Source organism: Dryobates pubescens, chromosome 28, assembly GCF_014839835.1.
Source record: "Dryobates pubescens isolate bDryPub1 chromosome 28, bDryPub1.pri, whole genome shotgun sequence".
NCBI classification, from domain to species: Eukaryota; Metazoa; Chordata; class Aves; order Piciformes; family Picidae; genus Dryobates; species Dryobates pubescens.
Window position 1 is genome coordinate 5627220 of NC_071639.1, and position 23260 is coordinate 5650479.

Below are 23260 nucleotides of genomic sequence, written 5' to 3' on the forward strand. Positions count from 1 at the left end.
AAATCTTTCTGCTGACAAGTCACCAAGCCTACTATTAATAGACTTTCTAATCCTCCAAATATGGGGAACATTTTAAAGTTTGCCAGGAATGTAGATTAGATGCTATCTGAGAAGTAGCTGGGGTTTATTGATACAATGTGACACAATTAATTTTGGCTAGAGCATGGCTTTTTTTTATCAGTAGTATAAAAAATGCCAGTCTGCTCACATCAAGTGCCTCTTTACCTGCTGCTCTTTGGTATTTCCTTGGTGGCTATGGCCAGAAAACTTGTTTCTACACTGTGCTGAAAACCCTTTTTGGGTATTGTTGAGAGTGTTCTCTCTTTCCAAGACGTGTGTGTGGGCTTCCCAGCAGCTAAAGATTCAATAAGCAAAAGAGGTGCATTTCCTCTGTCACCAATTTACTTTGGCCCATTGGGATTTCAATGGTCCTAACATTAGATTAGCTTAAAAGAGGTGAGTGGATAATGCAAAAAAAAAAATCCAAACCAAACCAAAAACCGCAAAATGTGCATTTTCTTTCTTTTTCTAAGTCAGAAAGGAGAGGAGAAAAGTATTTGTGCCATCCTTACTTCATAAATACTGATTTATCATATCCTTCTCTTTTCACTGTTTGGCATTCTCAGTTTCTAAAAACACTTTCTCACATACCCAAGTTTGATTCATCCTGAATTCAACAGGTATAAAATAATGAACTGTCCCTCAGCAGTGATCAGGTGTGAGCAGCAACATCTGCTCTAACAACCAGTACCGCTGCAATTGCCACTGGAATCCCTCCACCTTAAGGCCACCAGGTTGTGTGGTTGTCAGAAGGCTCAGGCACAGTATTTCCATCACCAGCAGCTCCTTCTGAACAGCCTCAAAACACTCTCTGGTTCTCTGTGCAGCAAGTATGAACAATGTAAAAAGCAAAGTGTGTATTTTTTATTTTGTCCTCCTGGTTGTGAATGCATAATAAACAGCAGCTTGATTTGAAAGGAGAACCTTTCAGAACTCTTCCAGTGACTAAAGTGTTCATACAAATCACCGTGTTAATTATATAGCCTAAAAATTATGCAAATAATCTTTTTAGCCATGAATTAATCAATGTTAATCACTTGAAAAATTGCTTTTAACTGGATTCCTTTTTTTTTAAAATAAAAATATGTCAAAGTATTTAAAATTCTTATGGTGAGCTGACACGTTAATAGTCCTGTTTTATCTGTTTTTAATAGTGACAGACGAATACTCCCTACGTTGTTTTGGTGTTGAGCAACACACACAGTAGGTGATCACAGGTGTAAACCTCTTACACTGGGCTCCAGAGTCTAGCAAGTGTTTGTAAAATAACAATCCTGATTTCACGTCTCAGTATTTCATTTTAGACACTCAGGGTGCAAGAGAAATCATCCTAACGGAAATGTAAAAACTAGATTAACTATGTGAGACACAGTCAAACAAGGCACTTGACCTCGTCTTCAGAGCTGTGGACATAAATTGCTGTCTAATCTAAATACGGTAGAAAATAGTTCTCAAGACCAGAGCGTGGGAATGCATTTGGATCAGAACCTTTTATTCACAAATCATTTGACAAACCCCTATCTATTTACTGACTCAAAGATACATTTAGTTCAAACACCTTCTCTGGAGAAGGTTGGCATGAATCCAGAAAGTGGGATGACCAGGTCTTGACTCTGCACCTCCCCCAGCTGTGATGTAGAAATAGACCCAGTGCTTTTAAACATACCTAGGCCCAGGAGCAACCATGCTGCTACCACTCAAGCTGGATCTATACATACTTCTACACCTGGGCATCTGCTTGAATTTTTGAGACTCCAAATTTTCCAGTATTTTTTCTTAGGATTTAGAAAACCAGAATCTAACACAGCTAACCACCACAGCACCTTCCAGAACACACAAAACACAGAAAGTGCCAGCAGAAATGTTTAGACATCCTTCCAGCTTGGATTTTAACAGCAGACCAAACCACAGAATCACTATGGTTGAGAAAGACCTTTAAAATCATCAAGTCCAACTATTATCTAATTCCACTAGGGCCACTACTACACCATATGCTTGAGCACCATATCTGGATGGCTTTTAAAGACATGCAGAGATAACTTCTTTTGGTTAATGGATTGTATTCAGTTAAGCTCCCTGAGTTATTGCATTACTACTGCTCTTCTTCAGGACTCAGATAAAAGGGATCAATTTCTGCTTTCTCCAAGGAAGACTTACATCACACCAGGATGTCTAACTTATCTATGCCACACTCTTTGTTGTGAAAATAAATAGTTTATCAGAAATCTTTCTGAAATATTTTTGATCTTTTTATGCAAGATTCTGCTCAGGATGGAGACTCCCTACCTTTGTCTGATTCATCCCTGATCAAAAGGTACACCGTGAAGGAGTCTGTGGGCTGGGTTTTACACTTGAAGGTGGAAAGCTGGTAACCTGGAAGAATACAGAAATGGAGGGCTCAGAAATACTGATGAATGTTAGTGATCAAATCTTAACCACCCAGCAATGACTGACACAGACGTTATTTTTGCAGGGAAGTCTTATGGTACATGAAGCATTAGTCATATCTTTTAAATAATTCAAGAGAATATTAATATCCTCCAACTGCCTTGCACTTTAGAGTGACAGGTGTGTTTAAATTAGCCTCTCAAAAAACACCTGGACTATCCAAGACATTAATTTACTTCAGGACCACCAGCTTTAAGTGTCTGATCCTCCACTCCTTTTGACTCCAATGTAAGGGTTGACAGACCTTGCCTGTCCAGACAAGGGAAAAGAGCTTCTGTCCTCTACCTAATATGCATTGATGGGAGTCTTTCAGGAGGAAAAGAGCAGGAGTGTATTTTTTTCCCAGCCCACTTGTGTTACTAAGGAGTGGAGGAACTGGCAATGTCAGTCTGAGTGGTTTTAAAAGGCCATTATGGTTTGGTCTGCCAGTTTGCTGATCGCTGTCAGGACACTGTTGTCACAAACTAAGAATTGGGGTTTTTTTAACTAAGAAAAGAAATGCACTAATGAGGACAGCAAGGTAAGAAGGACTCTTTTGACAGAAGCTGTAAAGGGGGCAGGATGGTGTCATTTTCAGAGTAGGTCTGTCAAGCCTAGAAGCAAAGGGGGAGGATCGGGACCACAATCCTGCTTGTGACACCTCTGCTTGCGACACTTACCTCTGCTTGCAGTCTTCTGCCTTTGTGCATAACCTCCCCCAGCACTGTTGCCATGCTTTGAGGCTGGGTGCCTTCAAGAACCACAAAGTTACAGACTTCCAGAGGCTAGGTAGGTCCAGGAGGTGGACAGGAATTTTCAGTCTTTTGTTATTTCATTCCCATGAGCTGTTCTTCCCCCTCTTCCCTCCCTCTCTGCTCCTGGGGTGATGTGCGGAGCCTTCTCTCGGGTTCGGCGCAGGGGGCTGAGGCCTGGTTGAGCCTTGCTCCTGCTGCCAGTCTGGGGCTGGAGTGGCCTGGCTGTCCCTGCAGCTGGGAAGCTGAACTGGTGGCTGCACCACTTGAGTATGGGGGACTGCAGAGAGCCACAATATGGGTGGGAGGCATTTGGGCCTGGGATTTTGGCCTGGTTTGGAGGGAGATTTTTGACATCTTTGGCCTAAGGAGATTTTAGAGAGCTGCAGCCACAGACTCACAGAATTGCCAAGGTTGGAAGAGACCTCAAAGATCATCAAGTCCAACCTGTCACCACAGACCTCATGACTAGACCATGGCACTAAGTGCCACATCCAGTCCCCTCTTGAGCACCTCCAGGGACAGAGACTCCACCACCTCCCTGGGCAGCACATTCCAATGGCGAATGACTTTCTCAGTGAAGAAATTTCTCCTCACCTCAAGCCTAAACTTTCCCTGGCACAGCTTGAGACTCTGTCCTCTTGTTCTGGTGCTGGTTGTCTGGGAGAAGAGACCAACCCCCTCCTGGCTACAACCACCCTTCAGGTAGTTGTAGACTGCAATAAGGTCTCCCCTGAGCCTCCTCTTCTGCAGGCTAAACAATCCCAGCTCCCTCGATAGAAGCCTATGGATTTCTTTGTATCTTATATGCTTTTGCACTGCTTATATGTAGTTTTGAATAGTATTTCCATTTGAACTTCTAATTCTATCCAATCTTGAGGTGGAGGGTAGATTATAGATAGAATAGAGGATTCTACTTTGAGAAGAGTTAGAGATCCTGCCTCACTCCTTAAGCCCAGACAGCTGTGCAGCACCCCAGTTTCTGTCAGGCACCTCTTTCCAATATATGAGACATAAACATGGCTGTGAACATCAGCTCAAATCTGGTGATGTGTGAAATGTGCACCTCTAGCTCTAGTCCTATGTCTGGGTAGCTTTATTGCTGCCTGGCCTTTGTTATTCCTGCAGCTGTACCAAAGTGTTGCTTTTCCCAGATGCCACTCTCTGTTTCCTATTTGAAGAGCTGATAACATTTTTTGCTCTGAAAGGTGGAGAAGAGAGGTATTGTTATACCTACCTTCCACAGAGATTAAGTAAAACCCTAGTTACCTTACCGCTGTCAAACAAAGAAGCCCCCTCCCTTCTCCGCTGCCTGTTACCTAAGTAACAAGGAGCATGCCTTTTCCACGTTCATCATCAGGTAGCATTGTTAGCTGAAGTGGGATCCAAACACCTAGGTTATGTTTGCTTCACAAAACCTTTCATCAGGAGTCTGAACTGTCCAGATAGCTCAGCAAAGGGGAAGAACCACAACTGATCAAAGAGGAATATCTTTATTGAACCACAAATGTAAAATGGGATTTTATAGCCACATGCCCACTTCAAAAAGAGTGTCTATGAATTTCAAATGCACAAGTGCAGTTGTAACTATTTCCAGAACCCACAGTATTATCTCGAGTACAAACCTTTACATTTGAGGCCAAATCTCCCTAACACAGAAAATTCTTGTGTCCCTGTCTGGATTGTTTTACAGTGACACAACAGCTCGACGCGCTGCACTGCTGAATCTGGCTGCACAACCTCTTCACCCCACGGGGAACAACTGCCAACAGCTCCTTGGCAGCTGCCGTTTGTGCCAGTTGTACCAGAGCTGCACGGTTTCCTCAGGCCCTGGGAATGCTGCTGGGAGCTTCCAAAAGTCCCCAATGTCCTTGCCTTGCCTTCCGAGCTCTGGGGACGCAGTTGAGGATCTTCTACTCTGTGTCTCTGGGGTAATGCCTTTATTTTTCATTTCAGCTGTGAATTTGGAAAAAGAAATGGTTTAATTGTCCCTTAAGGATCCTCTGCATTTGATTTGTCAGAGTTTTGCTCTTCCAGGGAGATGGAAGGAGTAAGGAAAAGGCAGCAATTCTTTCCAGTATATGCTTTTAGACAAATATTCTTTATGGTTTACATCAGGAAGCTGACTTTGGATGTATGTTGGAGCTTGGATAGGAGTCCAGTGTGATTGACAGGGACAAATGGTGACATAGTATTCAAGGAAAAAGAGTTTGTATCCACCATCAAGACTGGTAAAGACACTAATGCTCAAATTTAATTCTCCTTTTAAAAGGTCCTTTGTTTTTCAGACATACTTTTTGTAGTGCAGTTGCAGCTGTCAGTGCTGACAAGGTGGAATTTGCTAATTCATATCTTCTACTTGCACTCTGTAGAGAAGCTAAATTGTTGAATGAGAAAGCTTTTAAAATAGTAATAGCAATAATGATAGTAATAATAGCAACAGTAATAATAATTCTAATGGTAACAGAAATAATAATACAAACAGTACTACTCCTAATGTTACTATTATTAATATTAATAATATATTTATTAATAACAATGATAATATCGACTATAGCAGCAACAAAACTGTGCTCTTCATCTGCAGTTCTGACTTTGATCTTTCAAGGACTGTGGCTAGAATGAGGGAGAAAGGAAAATGAGACAAAAGGAAAAATTATGCCTCTTGTTTCACAAATCTAGTTTCTGTCAAGCAGTTTCTTTGTTATCACTGATAATTGCTGAAATATTTTGCCTGCTTTGTATTCTTTTCTGCTTTCTTCTGAATCTGTCTCTCTGTATCCTTGTGACAAACAACAGATGACAGTTCTTCTTGAGCATTTTTGCATCATAAATTTGTGCAATGTTGGATGGGTGACTTTGTGGCATATAGAGGGTTAATTCCCACTGCAGACTCTTGTATTTCAAGAGTCAAAGAATGATTTATCCACTGCCAGGAGCTGATATCTATCCCATCTGTGGAAATGCATAACTCAGGCAGGTCCTAATGTCTCAGGGCAAACAGGGACTTGGGAACAACAGAAAAATCTGCTGTTAAAAAAGCCTCACAGGAGACACACAGTGTCTGTACAGCTATATCACACGCAGGAGGACATCAGGGACAAAAAGGCCTACTTAAACTTGCAAGAAAAGACTAAGTTATATAATCTGCTATTGTCCAAGACTATTTCCACGCTAATGTTGTGTTTCCAAATAAATGGTGCTTAGCTTGGAAGTGGCTTTTAATTCATTGTGCTTAGATTCTAAGCTGAAAAGCCAGAAAGAGACGAAATCCAAACAGGGCTCCTGAGGCTTTGTCTGGAATTATTTATTTACAAGGGGAATCTTTTGCTAATGTGACTACAGAAAGTCCAGTCAAGCCTGAGTGCCTAGGAACATGTAGTACTCAATGTGAAGTAACAAACATGGATATTTTTCATGAAAAAGAAGGTCAGATGAGGCTGAGCAGACAATTTTGAGCATCCTCCAGAAAGTTTTGCATTAGTGAAGATACTTGACTGTTAGTTTTACCCCATATTATTCCCTAATTGCTTGGCATAAGAACATGTATTTGTCTTTGTCTTCTCACATCAGATTTTTGTCTAAAATGGTCTTTATTTTCACCTGTTTTGGCAGTAGGATCATCTATGATCATACCTGGGAAAAATAATTTCTGTGCTGATTTCTATTGAAACATTTTTTTCAAGAGCAGAGTCTGAAGACAAACTTGAAATGCATCAATGGAAACTGGGAACTATGTGTGAAAATTGAAGTTCAGGAACAGTTGAGTTCATATGTTTATGTAACATATATCTCTGTCTTGTTCTGTTACCACAGGAATGCTGTGTTAAAAAAACAGCAAACCCAACAAAACTAAATCCCATTCTCAAAGGAAAAATAATCAGCAGTCAAACCATCTTCCTTTGGAAGAGCATTTTTGACAAGCCAGCACACCAAGCTCATTTAGGATATTAGAATAATTCCCAATCAATATTTCTGATAGAGTTAATTAATGTCAAGTCACAGCCAATCCCCATCTCTAATAATGGGTTGACTACTTTTTATATTCTGTACAGCATCAACCTTGGATGCAGCTTGGCCTGAAGTAAAGGACAATTAAAGAGGACTTTTTGTCATTGCTTCTTAAAAAGGGTCACTTCCAGCTATTCTTTGTTCACTCCCATGGAGGTTGCCTTATCTGTGAGACAGCTTCTGAGAATTTCCCCAGGTGTGAAGGCAAAGCCACAGGGGTGATAATAAAGCACAACTCATTATGAATACCATGAATAAAGAACATCAAGGGAAAATCGTGTAATATGGAACTGCTAAAGCTCATGCAAATGCATCCCACCTTGACACAGATGCCCTCCCTGAAGCTAGTATTTGGTACAGTTAGAGCAGAGAACACTGAGAACCCCCCAATGTCCTAACCAAGGGGACTGCATTAGCCTGATCTCGCTTCACTGAGGGAGGCCTGAAGCCTCAAGCCTTGATGATATACTCAGCTCACTTCAGCAAGAAGACCAGCTAGGATGTCTTGTAACATCCTTGCTTTCTGGAAGTAGTTTTACAATCAGTGGGTCTTTCTGGATGTTAGGTATGGTTCATTATTCAGTCACATGCCCAAACTGAGGCTCCACAAGCAGTTTTTCAGTACCATGTCTAATCAGGAGTGTTGCCCATGGAATACTTTGTTAGAGATTTTCTTCTGTACCTGCTGAGTTTCTATTGTGTAGCTTTGGAGTAATTTCTTTTTCTGAAACCTAATCTCCCAAATGTCCCTTAATGAGCCAGTGTGCCTCAGAGTGCCAAGGTGATGTGACCCAGTGTGCTTGCCAGCTGTTCCCAGACAGACACTGCTTAGCACTCAGACCAATCTGCCTGCAGAGACAAGGCTTCATGATGATCAGTCACATTAAATGGGGGGCAGATGTCCTACAAAGTTCAACTAACTGTCTCCTACAGATTGAAGAAAAAATTGTGTAAAGGCACTGTGTATGCACTCTCTAATTGAAAAACTGTGCAGACACCAAGCTTTAACCTAGGTCAGCTATGATACCTAGGTATGGTTTAGTACTTGTTTTGGTGCTGGTTGCCTGGGAGTAGAGACCAAACCTTTCCTGGCTGCAACCTCCCTTCACGTAGTTGTAGGCAGCAATAAGGTCTCCCCTGAGCCTCCTCTTCTCCAGGCTAAACAATCCCACCTCCTTCATCCTCTCCTCATAAGGCTTGTGATGGTGGCCTCTCCCCAGCCTCGTTGCCCTTCTCTGGACAAGTTAAGAGTCTCAATGTCCTTCTTAAATGGAGTCACCAGCACTGGAGGTGTTCAAAAGCTGTGTAGACATGGTTTAGTGGGGCATGGTGGTGTTGGGTTGATGGTTGAACTTGATGATCTTAGAAGTATTTTCCAACCTTAATGATTCTATGACTCTGGACAAAAATCAAAACAAACAAACAGAAAGAGTAGAAATGTCTGTTTCAGTGGAAACCAGCTGATGATTCCAATGAGTATTAGTATTTTTCTTCATATGCATATCAAAGCGCAGTGACAGACATCACTTTAATCCTATATTTCCTTCTGCATGTGTCTTTACTTTTCACTCAAGCCAGTACCACCCACTCTCACCTTACTTCCATCCTATATTTAATTCTTATCAGTTGATTACTGGCTGTTCCTGACAAGAACATACTCCCAGTATTCATCAGATATAAAAGGGTTAAGGTTCAGTTCCCTTTCCTTGATTCTTCTGTGCTGTTGGATATGCACTGCAGTAGCAGGTCCTTTTGTTTAGTTTTGCTTTGTAGGACTGAACTCAGAGTTCCCCAATAATGTGTTAGCAGGCAAGCTCAAACACTGTTCTGCATTTTCTTGTTTTGGCTGATGGTTTTACTCAATTTCTCAAATGCCAGCTTGTGTCAGTATGAAAGTCTCTCCTCTCATTACCTAGTAATTCAATGTGATCTCTTGTCTTGCCCTATTCCCTTTTTAATAAAATCATCAAGGCAACCCGGAAATCAGCTCATAAAATTTGTATAATGCTACTTTGATCATATGAGCACAACTTTTCATCCCAAACCAGGGATGTGAATTAGAATCTGTTAAATAGTAAACCTCTGCCATTTTCCTAAAATAAACTGTCCAAATAATGGCTTTTCTTTGATTAGTCAGTAAGGATCCTCACTGAAACACCCATTACTTGGGGTCAAGGGTTATATGCAGGGATCTATAGCAACATATAGCATTTCCTTCCCTCTTTGTCAGATTGTTACTTTTCCCTATCCAGGCGACTATGGAACAAAAAGAGCCTTCATTTTCTTTTCCTCAGCACAGACTTACACATCTCAGGAATCTAGTGTGAAGAGAAACACAGCCTGCTGCTACAACTCCCTCCATCACCACTGAATGTGAGATCTGATCCCAAGACACTCTATTTGCTGTGTAGCCCCTCTGAGTGGGAAGTACCTATTGTTGATTCAAGCCAAGAGCATTTTCACATTGTGCCTAAGACCTCATGGGAAGAAAATGAGGAGAAATTGTGTGCACCTGGGTTTGGAGATTGTTTGCAAGAACCAGAGTAGTTTCAAAATGTGCAGGTTTCTTATTGTTTAAATATGAACAAGGAGAGAGAAAGGACATTTTGCCAAAGACCTCCTACCAGGTTAGCCAGAGAAGGGTCGAGTTCAATATATAAACTAGGTCAGGGAATTAATGCTTGCTTTGCTAGGTGAAGAAGTGTACAGATTTTGTGCTCTCCTCCTGTGCAATGTGAATTTCACAGATTAGTGTAAAGGAAACCCTTCAACCTGAGCCAGGCACCAAGCTTTAGGTTTTAACAAAATTTGTAACAAGCCTGAGAATTTTGGTCAGATTCCTAAAGAACAAATATGATATTCTGTATCATTTTCAAATGATAATGTTCATTTTTCAAAGCAAATGTGCATACACATACTTAAAGGCAAAACTTAATTTACCTTGGTTCTGTGTGTTTTTGCCAGGGCCATGGTTATCTCTAACAAATATCGCACCCACCTCCCCTGACTTTGTCCCCCTTTAAGGGAGAAACTGTGTAACTTCCACTGCAGATGCCTAGAGCTGTACTTGTTGTAAGGTATTTGTGCATATGACAGTTTTAGCCTGCTTCCCAGAATGAATATTTGGCATATTCAAGGGATGCAGAGACTACCAAGCAGTTTTCCTTGTGGCCACTGGGTTGTGGAACCTGGATTTCCAGCTGGATTTTGTCTCTCTCTCTCTCTCACGTCTTCTGCTCTTGTATTTTGGTTTCAGAAGATCAGCCCATGATTGAGTGTGAGCATAAATAGCAGCAAAGGGAGTAAGGCATGGAGGCGAGAGGGCAGGTGGTAGGAGCTGAAATGGAAACAGTGAGGGAAAGACAGCCATACACATACAGTTATACAATCAGATACCTCTGAATATAGCGCACAATTTATTTCAGGATCTTGCTGCATAAAACAAGAACAACATTCAGGCATTAATATTTTCCCTAGTTCTCTCTTCTTACATACCCAAACCGAACATTTATTATTTCATTCCCATTTGAATAGCAATATAAGTGAAAAAATAAAATAACCCCCTGACTTTACAATACTGATTGGCTTTGTGCTTCAACTCTTTGGCTGAGATGGTCTCTCTCACATCTCAAGCAAGTAGCATAGCTGTCAAAATACATAAGTCTCACAACATTTAACCATTCATGTAAACAAAAAGAGAAAAAGGAGAGAGCAGAAGAGAAAGAAGCAACTAAGTAGGAGAAAGGCTTTGCCTCAGTATCCCACGTCCTAGCATTCTTTACTAACCGCTGAACTGTTGTGGGCAGCTGCTCTGTGATGTGACTGTGATTCCACAGAACTCTGGTATTCGTGGAGGAATAATCCTGAAGGGATAAGTTTTTGTCTAAAATCTTTTCAGCAGCCTTAGTCAGGTGGATCTTCCGTAGGACAGGCTAAAGTATCAAATGAAAGGTTAGGAGGATGATCAGAAAAGCACTGACTAGTGAGCAATCAATACTTGTAAGTGCAAAAGACTTGGTCGGTAGAACGAGGAAGGGTACAGAGCACCGATTGTAAGCCTTGGCTAGGACAAGCTAACATTTTCAGATGTGGCAGAGCTGAAGCATGTGAGAGTAGAGGGAAGAAAAACAATCCTAGTAGTGGCACGAAGCTGGTCACTGAGCCTTCACTTCTGCATCTTCTGCACTGAATAAATAGATCCCTTTCCTTGTATTTCGCCACAGAACCAGGTGCGTGTAGCTCCTGGGGGCAAGATGAGAAGTGCAAATGCTGCCAGTCCATGCCGTGGAGACAAGCTGACTATAGATTCCCTAGTAAGAACTGTGAAGATGGTATCTGATTTCACGTGGTGATGACTTTTATGTAGGGGTATGCAGGCTTGAGGGTACTTTTTTCCTAATTTCATTTTCTAGCTCTTCCCCACATGCATAATTCCACAGCTATGAAATTGCAAGCGATGCAGTGAAAAGCTTGCTCAGGTTTTTTAATCCTTCTTCTTATTTAAATTGTTCATAGTTTTGTTCCACTAAATTGGTTTAGAAGTCTACTTCTTTTCACTTTTATAAAATCTTGTTTAAAGACATAGATTTTTTTTTTCTTTTTTTAATGTATTTTTTAGCTCTTTTATTGTTTCAATGAATCAGACCTGGAAAAAAATCTGAGCTGCTTAATATTTTTGCATGTAGAGTATATAAACTATCGCTCTTTCCCTTTTTAACTCCGTTCTTAATACTTAGATGAGCTGTGTGAAGATTGCAGCAAAACAAAGTACCAAAAAAAATCCAAACCTAAGGAGTTACCAATTGCACAGGTTTAAAGGGGTGTCTTAATTGACTCTGAGCTATAACTGAGAGTCAAAGTGAAGAAAATCACCTAAATTTACCCTCCCCCTTAGTCAGTGGTAAGCTTCATAGGACCCTCCCCAAACCAAATAAGGCCAGGAAGAATGTGCTAAGCACTGAGTGTGCTAAGAATAAAGTTGAGCTGGGATGGATAAGGTTACTTTGAACTCTATATTTCATGGTTCCTGACATACCCCTCAAAGAACTGCAATTATGCTAGCGAGGCTGCAGGAGGGTTATACATTTCTATCCCATTTCTTTTGGTTTTTTTTTCCCTGCCTTTCTATGTGTTCCTGTCCTGTTTAGAACTGGGCCTTCTTACTTTTTGTTTGTAGGATGCTTGATTCTTAGGATATTAGAAAACACATGCTAACGATTCACTGTGAGCCATGGCTATTTTTGTTAGGAGCTGACACTTTAGACTGAGCTTTAAGTGTTGTCTGTAGAAGGCCTGAGGTTGCTCTGGGAGGGCAGGAGTCTGCAGAGGAAGCAGAAAGTTCAGAGTGGTAGAAAAGAAGAAGGAACAGAATTAGAAAAAGCAGAGGACCTCCCTCCTCCTTCTGCTGCTCCTGCAAGAGCCAGCAACCCAGACGTATTATCTAAGCTGCCAGAGTAGACCTTGACCTTTCAAACAGAGTATCTCTTACCATCAGCATCATGGCCGAGATGACAGCAGAAGGTATGGTAACTGTTTTCACATGTAATTAACCAAAAATGATATGTACTTTGACAGTGTCATTGAGCTGCTGTGTCACTATGATTTGTTGCTCTTAGCAAATAACACTTTCGCTCCAGTGTCATTTTGTTTTGTTTGTTGGGTTGCTTTGTGGCATTCTTTCCTGGTTTTCCTTTGCTCTTTTTCACTTCCATAGCCTGAGTTTCTACTAGTTATTGCAGCTGGAGCTCTGTACACCTCTAAAAATAGCATTAGTCTTGTTTGCACAACAACACTGTTTAGGCAGCTCCATTAGAATGGTACAAGAAAGGGACGTCTGAATGTCAGGTGTTTCCACCCTCATGTCTTTGCTCAGGTAAAGCTTTGGCATGCCCCTATAATTGGAGATTTGCCAGAGTCAGAATAGCTTTGCTTGGTGGCCCTGATTCTGCCATAAGGAGCACTGAGTGTTTATGAAGTTCATCTGAAGTTACTGAAGGGTAAAAGCAGTCAGCTCTGCAATCCTTATCCAGCAAAACTTCCAAAGGAGTCACGGAAAGTTGTTCTGAAATCAGTACACCAGAGCTAAGCCTGCAAGAATGGAAAGCAATAGTATTAACCAATAAATACATATTCTAAAATATGAATATTTCATGGACTTTAATATTTCCTGACCATTCATATTTAAATAACATTTTAGATGCATAACAATATTTTATAAACCCCAGTCAGACAGGGGATATATTTAAAATGCAACCTTCTTTCAATGTAATGCTGAATATTTCAGCTGAATTTCATCCCATCTTTTTTTCCCCTTTTTCACAGTGTGAATTACTCCACTGTTTATCTGAATTTAATAATGACACTACAATGGGGGGAAAAAAAAAGAAAAGGCTTTTCAACAGTCTTCTGAAAGTTATTTTTATTCTAGTTGTCAAGATTATGTGGCATTTCAGAGTATGAAAGTTGTACTTTTCATCTCCCATTTTTCATTATTAATATTTGTAAAAGGATCTGCATTAAGCACCATTAGAGTGCGAGCCCGGTGCCTTCTAAAGGGTTGATGTTAGGACTGTGTCAAATTGTACAGCCCTTGCCTGCTGTCTGGTTAGCCAGAGAAAGGAGATGATGTGCCCACGACATTTTAATTAGCAGTAGGATAGATCTATAATTTGCTTCTGGCAGCAAATAGTGTCAAAACAGGTGGCTCAACCTGAGAGCCCTAACCCACATGTTAGCACTACTTTGCTTGGGTATTCTTAAGGAGGTTTGTTGGAAACTAGTTGTTTTGTAGCTGCTGGGAGGGAAATCTGTGAAATCACATTTCTCTTCCAAAATGCATTAGTGCCATCGGTGTCAGAGGAGCAGTATCGATACGCCTCTTGGAAGGTTCTCCAACTGAGAGGAAAAAAAAATGTTTAGCAAGATTTTTATTCCCAAATTAATAGGAAAAGTAGAAGACTCTTCAGTCAGTTAACTTATTAAAGAAAGAAACTAAAGCCACATAAAATAAAAATTAAAAAATATATATTCTGAACCTGTTTTTACAGAGGTTCCTCAGCTGCAATACTGTGCAAATAAATAGACTTCAGGTGATAAGGGGCATCAATACCACAAGAACCTGACCTTCAGTATGACAGGTAAACAAGCCATATAATCAGTTCACTTTAGTTTAGTTTTCTTGTACTTGCAATGGACTTGTGTCAGTTGGCTGATTTTTAGACTCTGGATCCAGAAGATGAAAATTTTACTTATGGCAGAAAAGTTAGAATTCAGCCTAGGGCTAATGTTTCACTGCAGTTTATTTTCCTCTGGGGCTACTTCTGGCACTCACAAAGCAATCTGAAAGGTGAAATCTCAGCTTCAGTTTGGACAAATAAAGCAAGCCAAAACAATTAAAATATCTCTTGTTTCACACAGTCCGTTTTTGACTTTGTTTCATACTCCATCCCAGCCCATGGTTTGATGGAGTCTTAGTGACTTCATTAGGATGGAAGTACTTGCTCTTTTTGGTTTTACACTGCCAGGCAGACATCAGCTAGACTGTTGGGCTCCCTGCCTTTTGGGGTACCACGCTGACACAGATGCGTAAGTGATGTAGATTGCAACAATGCCATGGACAGTATGGCTGCTGGTTTAGAGACAAGATCCAGCCCTGGCAGAGTGACCCTGTTGGTATCTTTTTCTGACAGCCCATGTCAATACCATGGTCTGTGTCAGAAGCATGGGTTCAATGGGGTGCTCATTCAGGTCAGTAGCGCAGTAACAACAATGGCACTCAGTAGCTTGAAAGTGTAGCCACCAAGCAATAACCCTGGCCTCTCTACTCCTAGCACAAGCTACATGTGCTTCTGATCCATTTCAACAGCCATAAATTGTTGTGGAAACACTGGTGAAGTAGGAGATCTCTGAAGACAGCAATTTATAAATGTGCTTAGAAAGTTGGCAGGACCTTGGTTTCCTGCTGACAAATATTTAGGAAAAGATTCCAAAGGATTATCTTCAGCATCCTCATATTACATATAATTGCAACCACAGAAATGTCCTAGTAAAGTGTGAAAGTCCTTAAAAGAAATAACCTTAGTGCAGATACTAAGTACTCTGTCTTTGCAACACCCTCAGGATCTGCTGTTTTTATTGCTGCTGTTGTGTTATTATAGTTATTGCATTTCAGTTGTCACTGAGTATTCAGTAATGGCAGGGACTTGACTGTGATGCACTTAGGAGCTTGCCTTCAAAGCCATGGGTGTGCAGCTAAGTACTCTGCTGTGTTTATGAACATGGGGACTGGATCTGTCCAACAGCAGATGTACTTAGAGCTGCCACCACTGAAGTAGTACAAAAACCTGGCACCTCTGAGAAATGGCTTTTACCAGCGTACAGCTTAATCGGTATGTGCACAATAGCTCCAGCAGCAGCCCTGTAGTTGGTCCTTTCTAGTCCAATCTACTGCAGGTCACAGTGCAAGGTTGATGGCTGTCCCCTGGCACTTTATCCTCCCACGCAGGGAAGAATGAACAGAGGCTGAGCTCTGCCTGCTGCAATGCTCTGGAGACTGTGCACTGATCTAATGCAGGGAGGTGAGGAGAGGAGAAAGACAAGGTTTCTATGCCAGCTGTTTGTCTGCCACAACTTATTTCCCCAGCGGAGCAAGAGAGAAGCAGGAGTCAAACAGAAATGTGACAATGAGTCACAATTTGGTCCTTATTTTGCTGCTGAGAGCTGTGGAACTACACATGTCCTCTGTCTCGGAGCTTGCTGCAAGGAGACAGGCTAGCCCCAGGGCCACACACAGCTTGTCAGTGGCAACATCAGAATTGCCTTCTGCATTTCCGTCCTTTTCTCAGGCTGTTTGATAACTACAAGAGGTTTTGAGATGAAAAACATTCCAAAAGGCAGATTTAAGAAGATCTGTAGGCTTGAAGATTACTACATGTGAAACTGATAATGCATGAGATATAATACACAAAAGCCAGAGGGTGAAATCATAACAGCTTCACAAATGTGATGACCAGAAGCTAACAGCAGTCTGCAGCTGGCAAAAAAGTTTAGCAAAGTCACACTACAGGGCAAGAGGGAGATTGCTTCTTCTCATGGTAATTCATGAGTTGCTGCTAGAGGTGCTAGTTGTGCTGACTGCAAAAGGGACCTAGATGAATAAATTAGATGAGATGATGCATTTTGCTGGCTAAAGGCATGTGAGGTATTTCCTTGCCTTAAGTTAAGGGAAGGATTTAAGAGGTTTCTACAGAATTTATTTGCAACAAGGAAATTTGAAAAACTAGAAGATGTCCTCTTTTTCTGGTTTTCAGTGTTGACAAGGAAGCAGATAGTCTATCTTGTGCAGCAGGGTGAGGAAAATACAACAGTTTTGGCAATGATTTTTGAAGGAATCAGTCCTCTGCTGTTCAGAAGTATCAACAGCCTAACTACTTGGAGAGACTAAAGGTCAGACAACCCATGAGTGCTTGTGAAAAAGACTTTGAGGACAACAGAAACTTCAAATTCACAGCATCACAGTGTCACAGTATCACTAAGGTTGGAGGAGACCTCAAAGATCATCGAGTCCAACCTGTCACCACAGACCTCATGACTAAACCACGGCACCAAGTGCCACGTCCAATCCCCTCTTGAACACCTCCAGGGACGGTGACTCCACCACCTCCCTGGGCAGCACATTCCAATGACGAATGACTCTCTCCGTGAAGAACTTTCTCCTCCAGCCTAAACTTCCCCTGATGCAGCCTGAGACTGTCCTCTTGTTCTATGATTCATAGAATCATAGGATAGCTGAGGTTGGAAGGGACCTTAGAGATCACCTAATCCAACCTCCCCACCTCTCAACTAGACTTGGCTGCTCAAAGCCTCATTGAACCTGGCCTTGAACACTCCTAGGCAAGAAGCATCCACAACCTCTCTCTGGGCAACCTATTCCAGAGTCTCACCACCCTCATACTGAAGAACTTTTTCCTAAGATCCAGTCTAAACCTACTCTCCCTCAGCTTAAAACCATTGCCCTTGTCATATTGCTAGACACCCTTTAAAAAATTAATTATTATTTATTAATTATTATTTATTAATTATTCATTTTTAAAAGTATTCCTTTTTTTAATTATTATTTTTTTAAATCCTAATTACTTCTTGAGATGGAGTAAGATCATTGAGTTCAAGTAGTAAGCCAAACTGAAATTAAGAACATATTCCTTGCATTTGTAAACAGGGTACAAGTTATACTCTCACTGCTCAGCCAGTGAATTCCAACAGCTTGGTGATTTCTTTAACTTCCATCACAACTGTAATGTCTTGATCATGGCTTTTTGTTCAAATAAAGGAGGGGCTATAGATTGTAATGGTAAAGACTATAGTAGTGTGAAAGTGCAGTGCTTAGCACAGGTTTTCTTGATATTTGATTTTTTTAAACATTTAAATAACAATTCAATTTGTGATTAAAAAAGCCTTCAACAATATTTCCTCCACCTTCCCCACTGCAACATCATTTGAGTGGGGCTTAAAAAGGAGTCTGATTAAAGATGCATATTCAAATGTCTTTAATAGTTGTAGATGCATAGTTAAATATAAAGCAGCAACAAAGTTTTGTGGGTTGTTTTGTTTTGTTTTGTTTTGTTTTGTTTTGTTTCCTTTCCTATAGTGTTTTCACACTCATTTAGGCTCGAGGTGAGGAGAAAGTTCTTTACAGAAAGAGTAATTGGCCATTGGAATGTGCTGCCCAGGGAGGTGGTGGAGTTGCTGTAACTGGAGGTGGTCAAAAAAGGATTGGATGTGGCACTTGAAGCCATGGTTTAGATGTCATGAAGTGTTAGGTAGTAGGTAATAGGTTGGACTTGATGATCTCTGAGGTCTTTTCCAACCTGGTTTATTCTGTGATTCTATGATTCAAAACCAGTTCAAAGGTATGGCTGAAGAGAACCTTACAGAAATGTGGAGGCTTAATCACCTATCTGCTTTGCATTGGCAGAACAAATTGGTAACAGGGAATGTGATGTAGATAAGCAGATCTGAATTGTGAAGTCACTGCAACTAAAGAATTAAAGCTACGAACAACTGGCTATAGTTCCTATCCTCATGATCCCACTCTCATGGTCTCACCATCTTTAAACATTGTTGTTGTTGTTGCAAATTATACTTATTTCATAATTTAGTCTTTGCCCTGTATCTTCATATTAATCTTGCTTGGGTGCATTGGAACATGACTGTTCAGACTGAATCTCTGAGCAGGACTGTGTTCAAGCAGTGTGTGGTCAAGAGGGACCAGCAAGATCTAGCATTTAGTTTCATTCCTACTATGTGCCTCCAGCACAGTTGATTTATGTAAGTGAATCTATTTCAGGAATTACTAAACTAGTACCTGGATACCAAATATTTGACTAACAGTAGAGATAGTGACTAAAAATGTAGAAGAGACACCAGAGGACACTGCCAAAGGGTCTTGTCCTGTATCACATTCTGTCCTTTTCTTCATAGTCTGATGATTTTGAAAAAAATAAGTTTCCTTTTATTTTTCTCTTTTTGTTTTTCACTTCTCCTTCCTCATCCAAGATAATGCTACAGGTAACATGCAGGAGATGTAACTTTGGTCCCTTCTGTAAATGCAAAACAATCAGAACATAACAAAGCACACAGTAAACAGCCACATTGTTCTTCAGACTCATTAGATTTGGAGGAAAAGTGGTGAGCTAACAAAGCAACTCATGTAATGTACAGGAGGCTAAACAAAAGGAAACTGTAGAAGACAGTAGGTGTTTGGGGTTTTTTCCATCGATGCTTAATCTCACCTATGTTACAATTTCAGTCAAGTTGGTTCAGTTGCTCCAAATCATGGTCAGTGTTGAGTTTCACCCCTAGACATCAGACTGAAAAAGCTGTGGCTTCAAGTCCTGAATAAGCCTCACTTAAGACCCATTGTTGATTTGGGCTCTTTTTAGCATCGGTCCTGCAGCACAGTTTGAACTTGTCTCTGGCCTAAAAGTTCCACTTGGGTCTGTGCAAAGACATTTACCATAAGAAAAGAAAATCTGAAATGCCAGGCAGAAAAAATTTCTCACTGGAGAGGGCTCCTCTTTCTGTCTTCAAAGATGGTTTCAAAAAGTCCTTTGCAAACATGTAATGAGTAAAGACCTGCTACTCCCTGTACATGCTTATGTTCTCACAACTTCAAAAGTATCTCTGTACCTTTGCCTGGAGTCAAATTGTCAAGGCACAATGATTCTAAGCCTTTGTAGACTTCTTTGGTATGCAAATGAATTCAATTTTCTCACATATTCCATTATGTAGATTTAAGTTGTGGTTCTCTATGCATGTCAGGAAGGCTAAATCTTGTTTCAATCTTTGCTAAGAGGTTATTCACAATTGACACAATTACCATAAATATAGTTTTCTGCTAACTATTTTACTGTTTTTAGAGGAATAATTTAATACATCTATTCAAATGTTAAGATCCTTATTATGCTTTGACCTTTTTCTACTATAACATGCAGAACCTTAATTTTGACTTCAGGTCCTACCAAAGTCAGCTGAATTGGTACAAGAGCATGTATGATGCAAGGTGCAAGTTCACATCCTTAAAGAGGCAATATCACACATTTATGATAGAGTTCAGACTATATATATTTCATAGTTTTATAATGCCAATGTTTAAACTGCAACTGTAACATGAATTGCACATTATTTCACTTGCTTTTCTTGTTTTGTAAAGGGAAAACCTCAAACTTTCTTCTGTTTAAAAATATTATTGCATCCCCATTCATAAGAGGACTGAAAAATAGGAGCATTTCACAAGGAGATGTCCAAAGTTAGACCCCTCTGAATTTTAAATATTGTACTTTTACTAGGACTATTATTGCAACACTAATTACAGCAAAAGAACCATGATAGAGGTTGAATGTGACCCTAGGACAGCTACATGGCTAGATAGCTAGATCCTATCACTTGGAGCAAAACCACTGCAGACTCAGCTATGATTTTGTCAGTTGAGAGTGAGTTCTGAGAATGCCTTAAAAAAATAAAAAAGGAAGGGCTCAAAATTTGTAAATACATTTGATAAAGTCATCATTGGGGGTGTTTAGGAGGAGACTTGATGGGGTGCCATGGTTTAGTTGATTAGATGGTGTTGGATGCTGGGTTGGACATGGTGATCTTGAAGGTCTCTTCCAACCTGGTCTATTCTATTCTATTCTATTCTATTCTATTCTATTCTATTCTATTCTATTCTATTCTATTCTATTCTATTCTATTCTATTCTATCATTTGAGCAAGAGCCATGGCAGCTTAGAATTGAATACAAACTTCCCTGTGAGATAGGATTTATCCCAAAACACATCATCATACTTTTGCACTGATGACAAAAAAGCCACCTGAAAAGCTCTGGACAATGTAATGCTCTACTCTGCTGTTAGTAAACAATGGACTGACAATTTTCCAGGCTAGTAATAGTCAAAACTCTTCTTCCCCAATCCACTTTCTCTTCTTTCCCCTTCCAGAAAGAAATGCAGCAGGGCCCTCTGCCCAGAGACACACCTCCCTGCCTCTGCCCTTCATTTATCACAAGTGAGAAATCCATAGATTTCGTAATACAAGTTTATTACATTTTGCCTGCAAGTTGCTATTGAACCAGAGATTTCCAGTGATTTATTGTTGTTTTCTTTTAGTGATTTATACAGGGCTCATGTAAGAAAGATCACAAGGGAAACTTTGCTGGTGGCTGTTATTCTGGAGAGAGAGGAACTTAGTAACTGGAAATTGTAGAGGAAATAGATAAATATGTGAGAATGCAATTTCAGGAAAGGCTGTTTGCTTTGCAAGCTTAGCTATAAATATTGATGAATGAATGAGGAAAAGGCTGTGGATGCTGTCTCCTCAAACTTTAGTAAAGCCTTGGATGCAGTTTCCCACAGCATAGTCCTGGAGAAACTGGCTGCTCATGACCTGGATGGATGCACACTTAGCTGGGTGAAAAACTAGCTGGATGACTGGGGGCAAAGAGTTAACTCCAGATTGTGGCCAGCTACTAGTGGTGTTCCCCAGTGCACAGTACTGGGGCCAGTTCTCTTTAGTATCTTTATCATTGATCTTAATGAGGGGATTGATGCACCATCAGTAAGCTTGCAGGTGACACCAAATTCAGTGGGATTACTGCAGAGGCACTAGGACAGGCTGCATCGAGTGGCCAAGGTGAATTGCATGAGATTCAAAATGGCCAAGCGTCAGGTCCTGCACATGGATCTCAACAACCTCATTCAATGCTACAGAGTCAGGCAAGAGGGGCTGCCTGTTGGGAAATGACCCAGGGATGTTGGTCAACAGCTGGTTGTTTGCTATAAATTCATTTACATTTGTGGACTCATTGCATATGCCAAGTTAACACCTTTGAAATCACTATTGTTGCTATTACTACTGACACAATCCTTGCTGTCTTTTACTTGAGCATTATTTTACTGTCTCTAACTGAATCAGGGGAATACAGGGGAGACCTTATTGCTGTCTACAAATACCTGAAGGGTGGTTGTAGCCAAGAGGGGGTTGGTCTCTTCTCCCAGGCAAGCAGCACCAGAACAAGAGGACACAGTCTCAGGCTGTGCCAGGGGAAGTTTAGGCTGGAGGTGAGGAGAAAGTTCTTCCCAGAGAGAGTTGTTAGCCATTGGAATGTGCTGCCCAGGGAGGTAGTGGAGTCACCATCCCTGGCGGTGTTCAAAACGGGACTGGATGTGTTGCTTGAAGCCATGGTCTAGTAGTCATGAGGTGTTGGGTGACAGGTTGGACTTGCTGATCTTTGAGGTCTTTTCCAACCTTATTGATTCCATGATTCTATGATCTACATCTTCAAAAAGTAGATGCGTTTACCTACATCTTTAAAGAAGGCTGCCAATAGGAAGTATGTTAAGTCTCTGAATTTGGCTTTCTTGCTTGGGACTAGATTCAGAACTTCATATCTATGTTTGCTTTCAATCTTTCCTCTTCTTTTATGCTTTTCATGATTTTAATTGGAAGAATCAACCTTTTTCTTTTGGCTACATTAAATATAGAAATATTCCCTTTTATTCTCACAGTGATTGGAGAGAGTGTTTTCAATGGTTTTGAAAAGAACTAGAACTACAGTAGTGTCTCATAACCTGAAAAAAAGATCACTCTATGTGAAAGAGCACATATTTTTCACTTCTTTATTATCAGTTAGTAAGTTGCTGATTTACCTTCAGTTGCAGAAACTTTTCCTTTGGGTTTTTTGTTTCCAACTTGCTGAAATGCTAGGGCAATGAAGTGGGAAGATAAGGAATTCATAAATTAGTTTATTCATCACTGATTTTATAACCAGCATTTTGTGAACACTTTTTGGGACATGGACATGAATGATGTGAGCTTCCCAACAAAGAGACTATTAATTTTCCACAGATCTCTTGAGCAAATATCATTTTCATGGCTTGTGTGGTTCTGAAGGTATCATCTGAATTTATTCTGTATGAAAGTTACTTGGCCAAGTTTCCACTACTAAGTGCTTCAGTACTCTAACTCTTTTTAATCTATACTTCTTTCTGTAGAAGAGTAGCTCCTGACTGAAAGTGATGTGAACTGAAGAATCGGTTGGGACACAGCTATACTGCATTATACAAATCCTGACAATATTTTCCCATGATGAATAGGCCTTACAATTTCTTGCAGAATTGTTATAAGCATTTTCAGCATTTGGTCACAGTAATCATTGAATCATACAATCAGTAAGGTTGGAAAAGACTTCAAAGATCATCGAGTCCAACCTGTCACCCAACACCTCATGACTACTAAACCATGGCACCAAGTGTCACATCAAATCCCTTTTTGAACACCTCCAGGGACAGTGATTCCACCACCTCCCTGAGCAGCACATTCCAAAGGCTAACAACTCTCTCTGTGAAGAACTTTCTCCTCTCCTCAAGCCTTAACTTCCCCTGGCACAGCTTGAGACTGTGTCCTCTTGTTCTGGTGCTGGTGGCCTGGGAGAAGAGACCAACCCCTTCCTGGCCACA

The 23260-nt window shown here is 40.6% G+C and overlaps 1 protein-coding gene across 1 annotated transcript in view; it reads left to right on the forward strand.

Moving 5' to 3' along the window:
* Positions 1–12715: 12715 nt before the first annotated feature.
* Positions 12716–23260, forward strand: part of TRDN (triadin) — a 96997-nt gene continuing 86452 nt past the window's right edge. Inside the window, exon 1 of the mRNA XM_054173987.1 lies at positions 12716–12770. Coding sequence (XP_054029962.1) covers positions 12749–12770 — 22 coding nt within the window. The 5' untranslated portion in view covers positions 12716–12748. The remainder of the gene's footprint in view (positions 12771–23260) is intronic.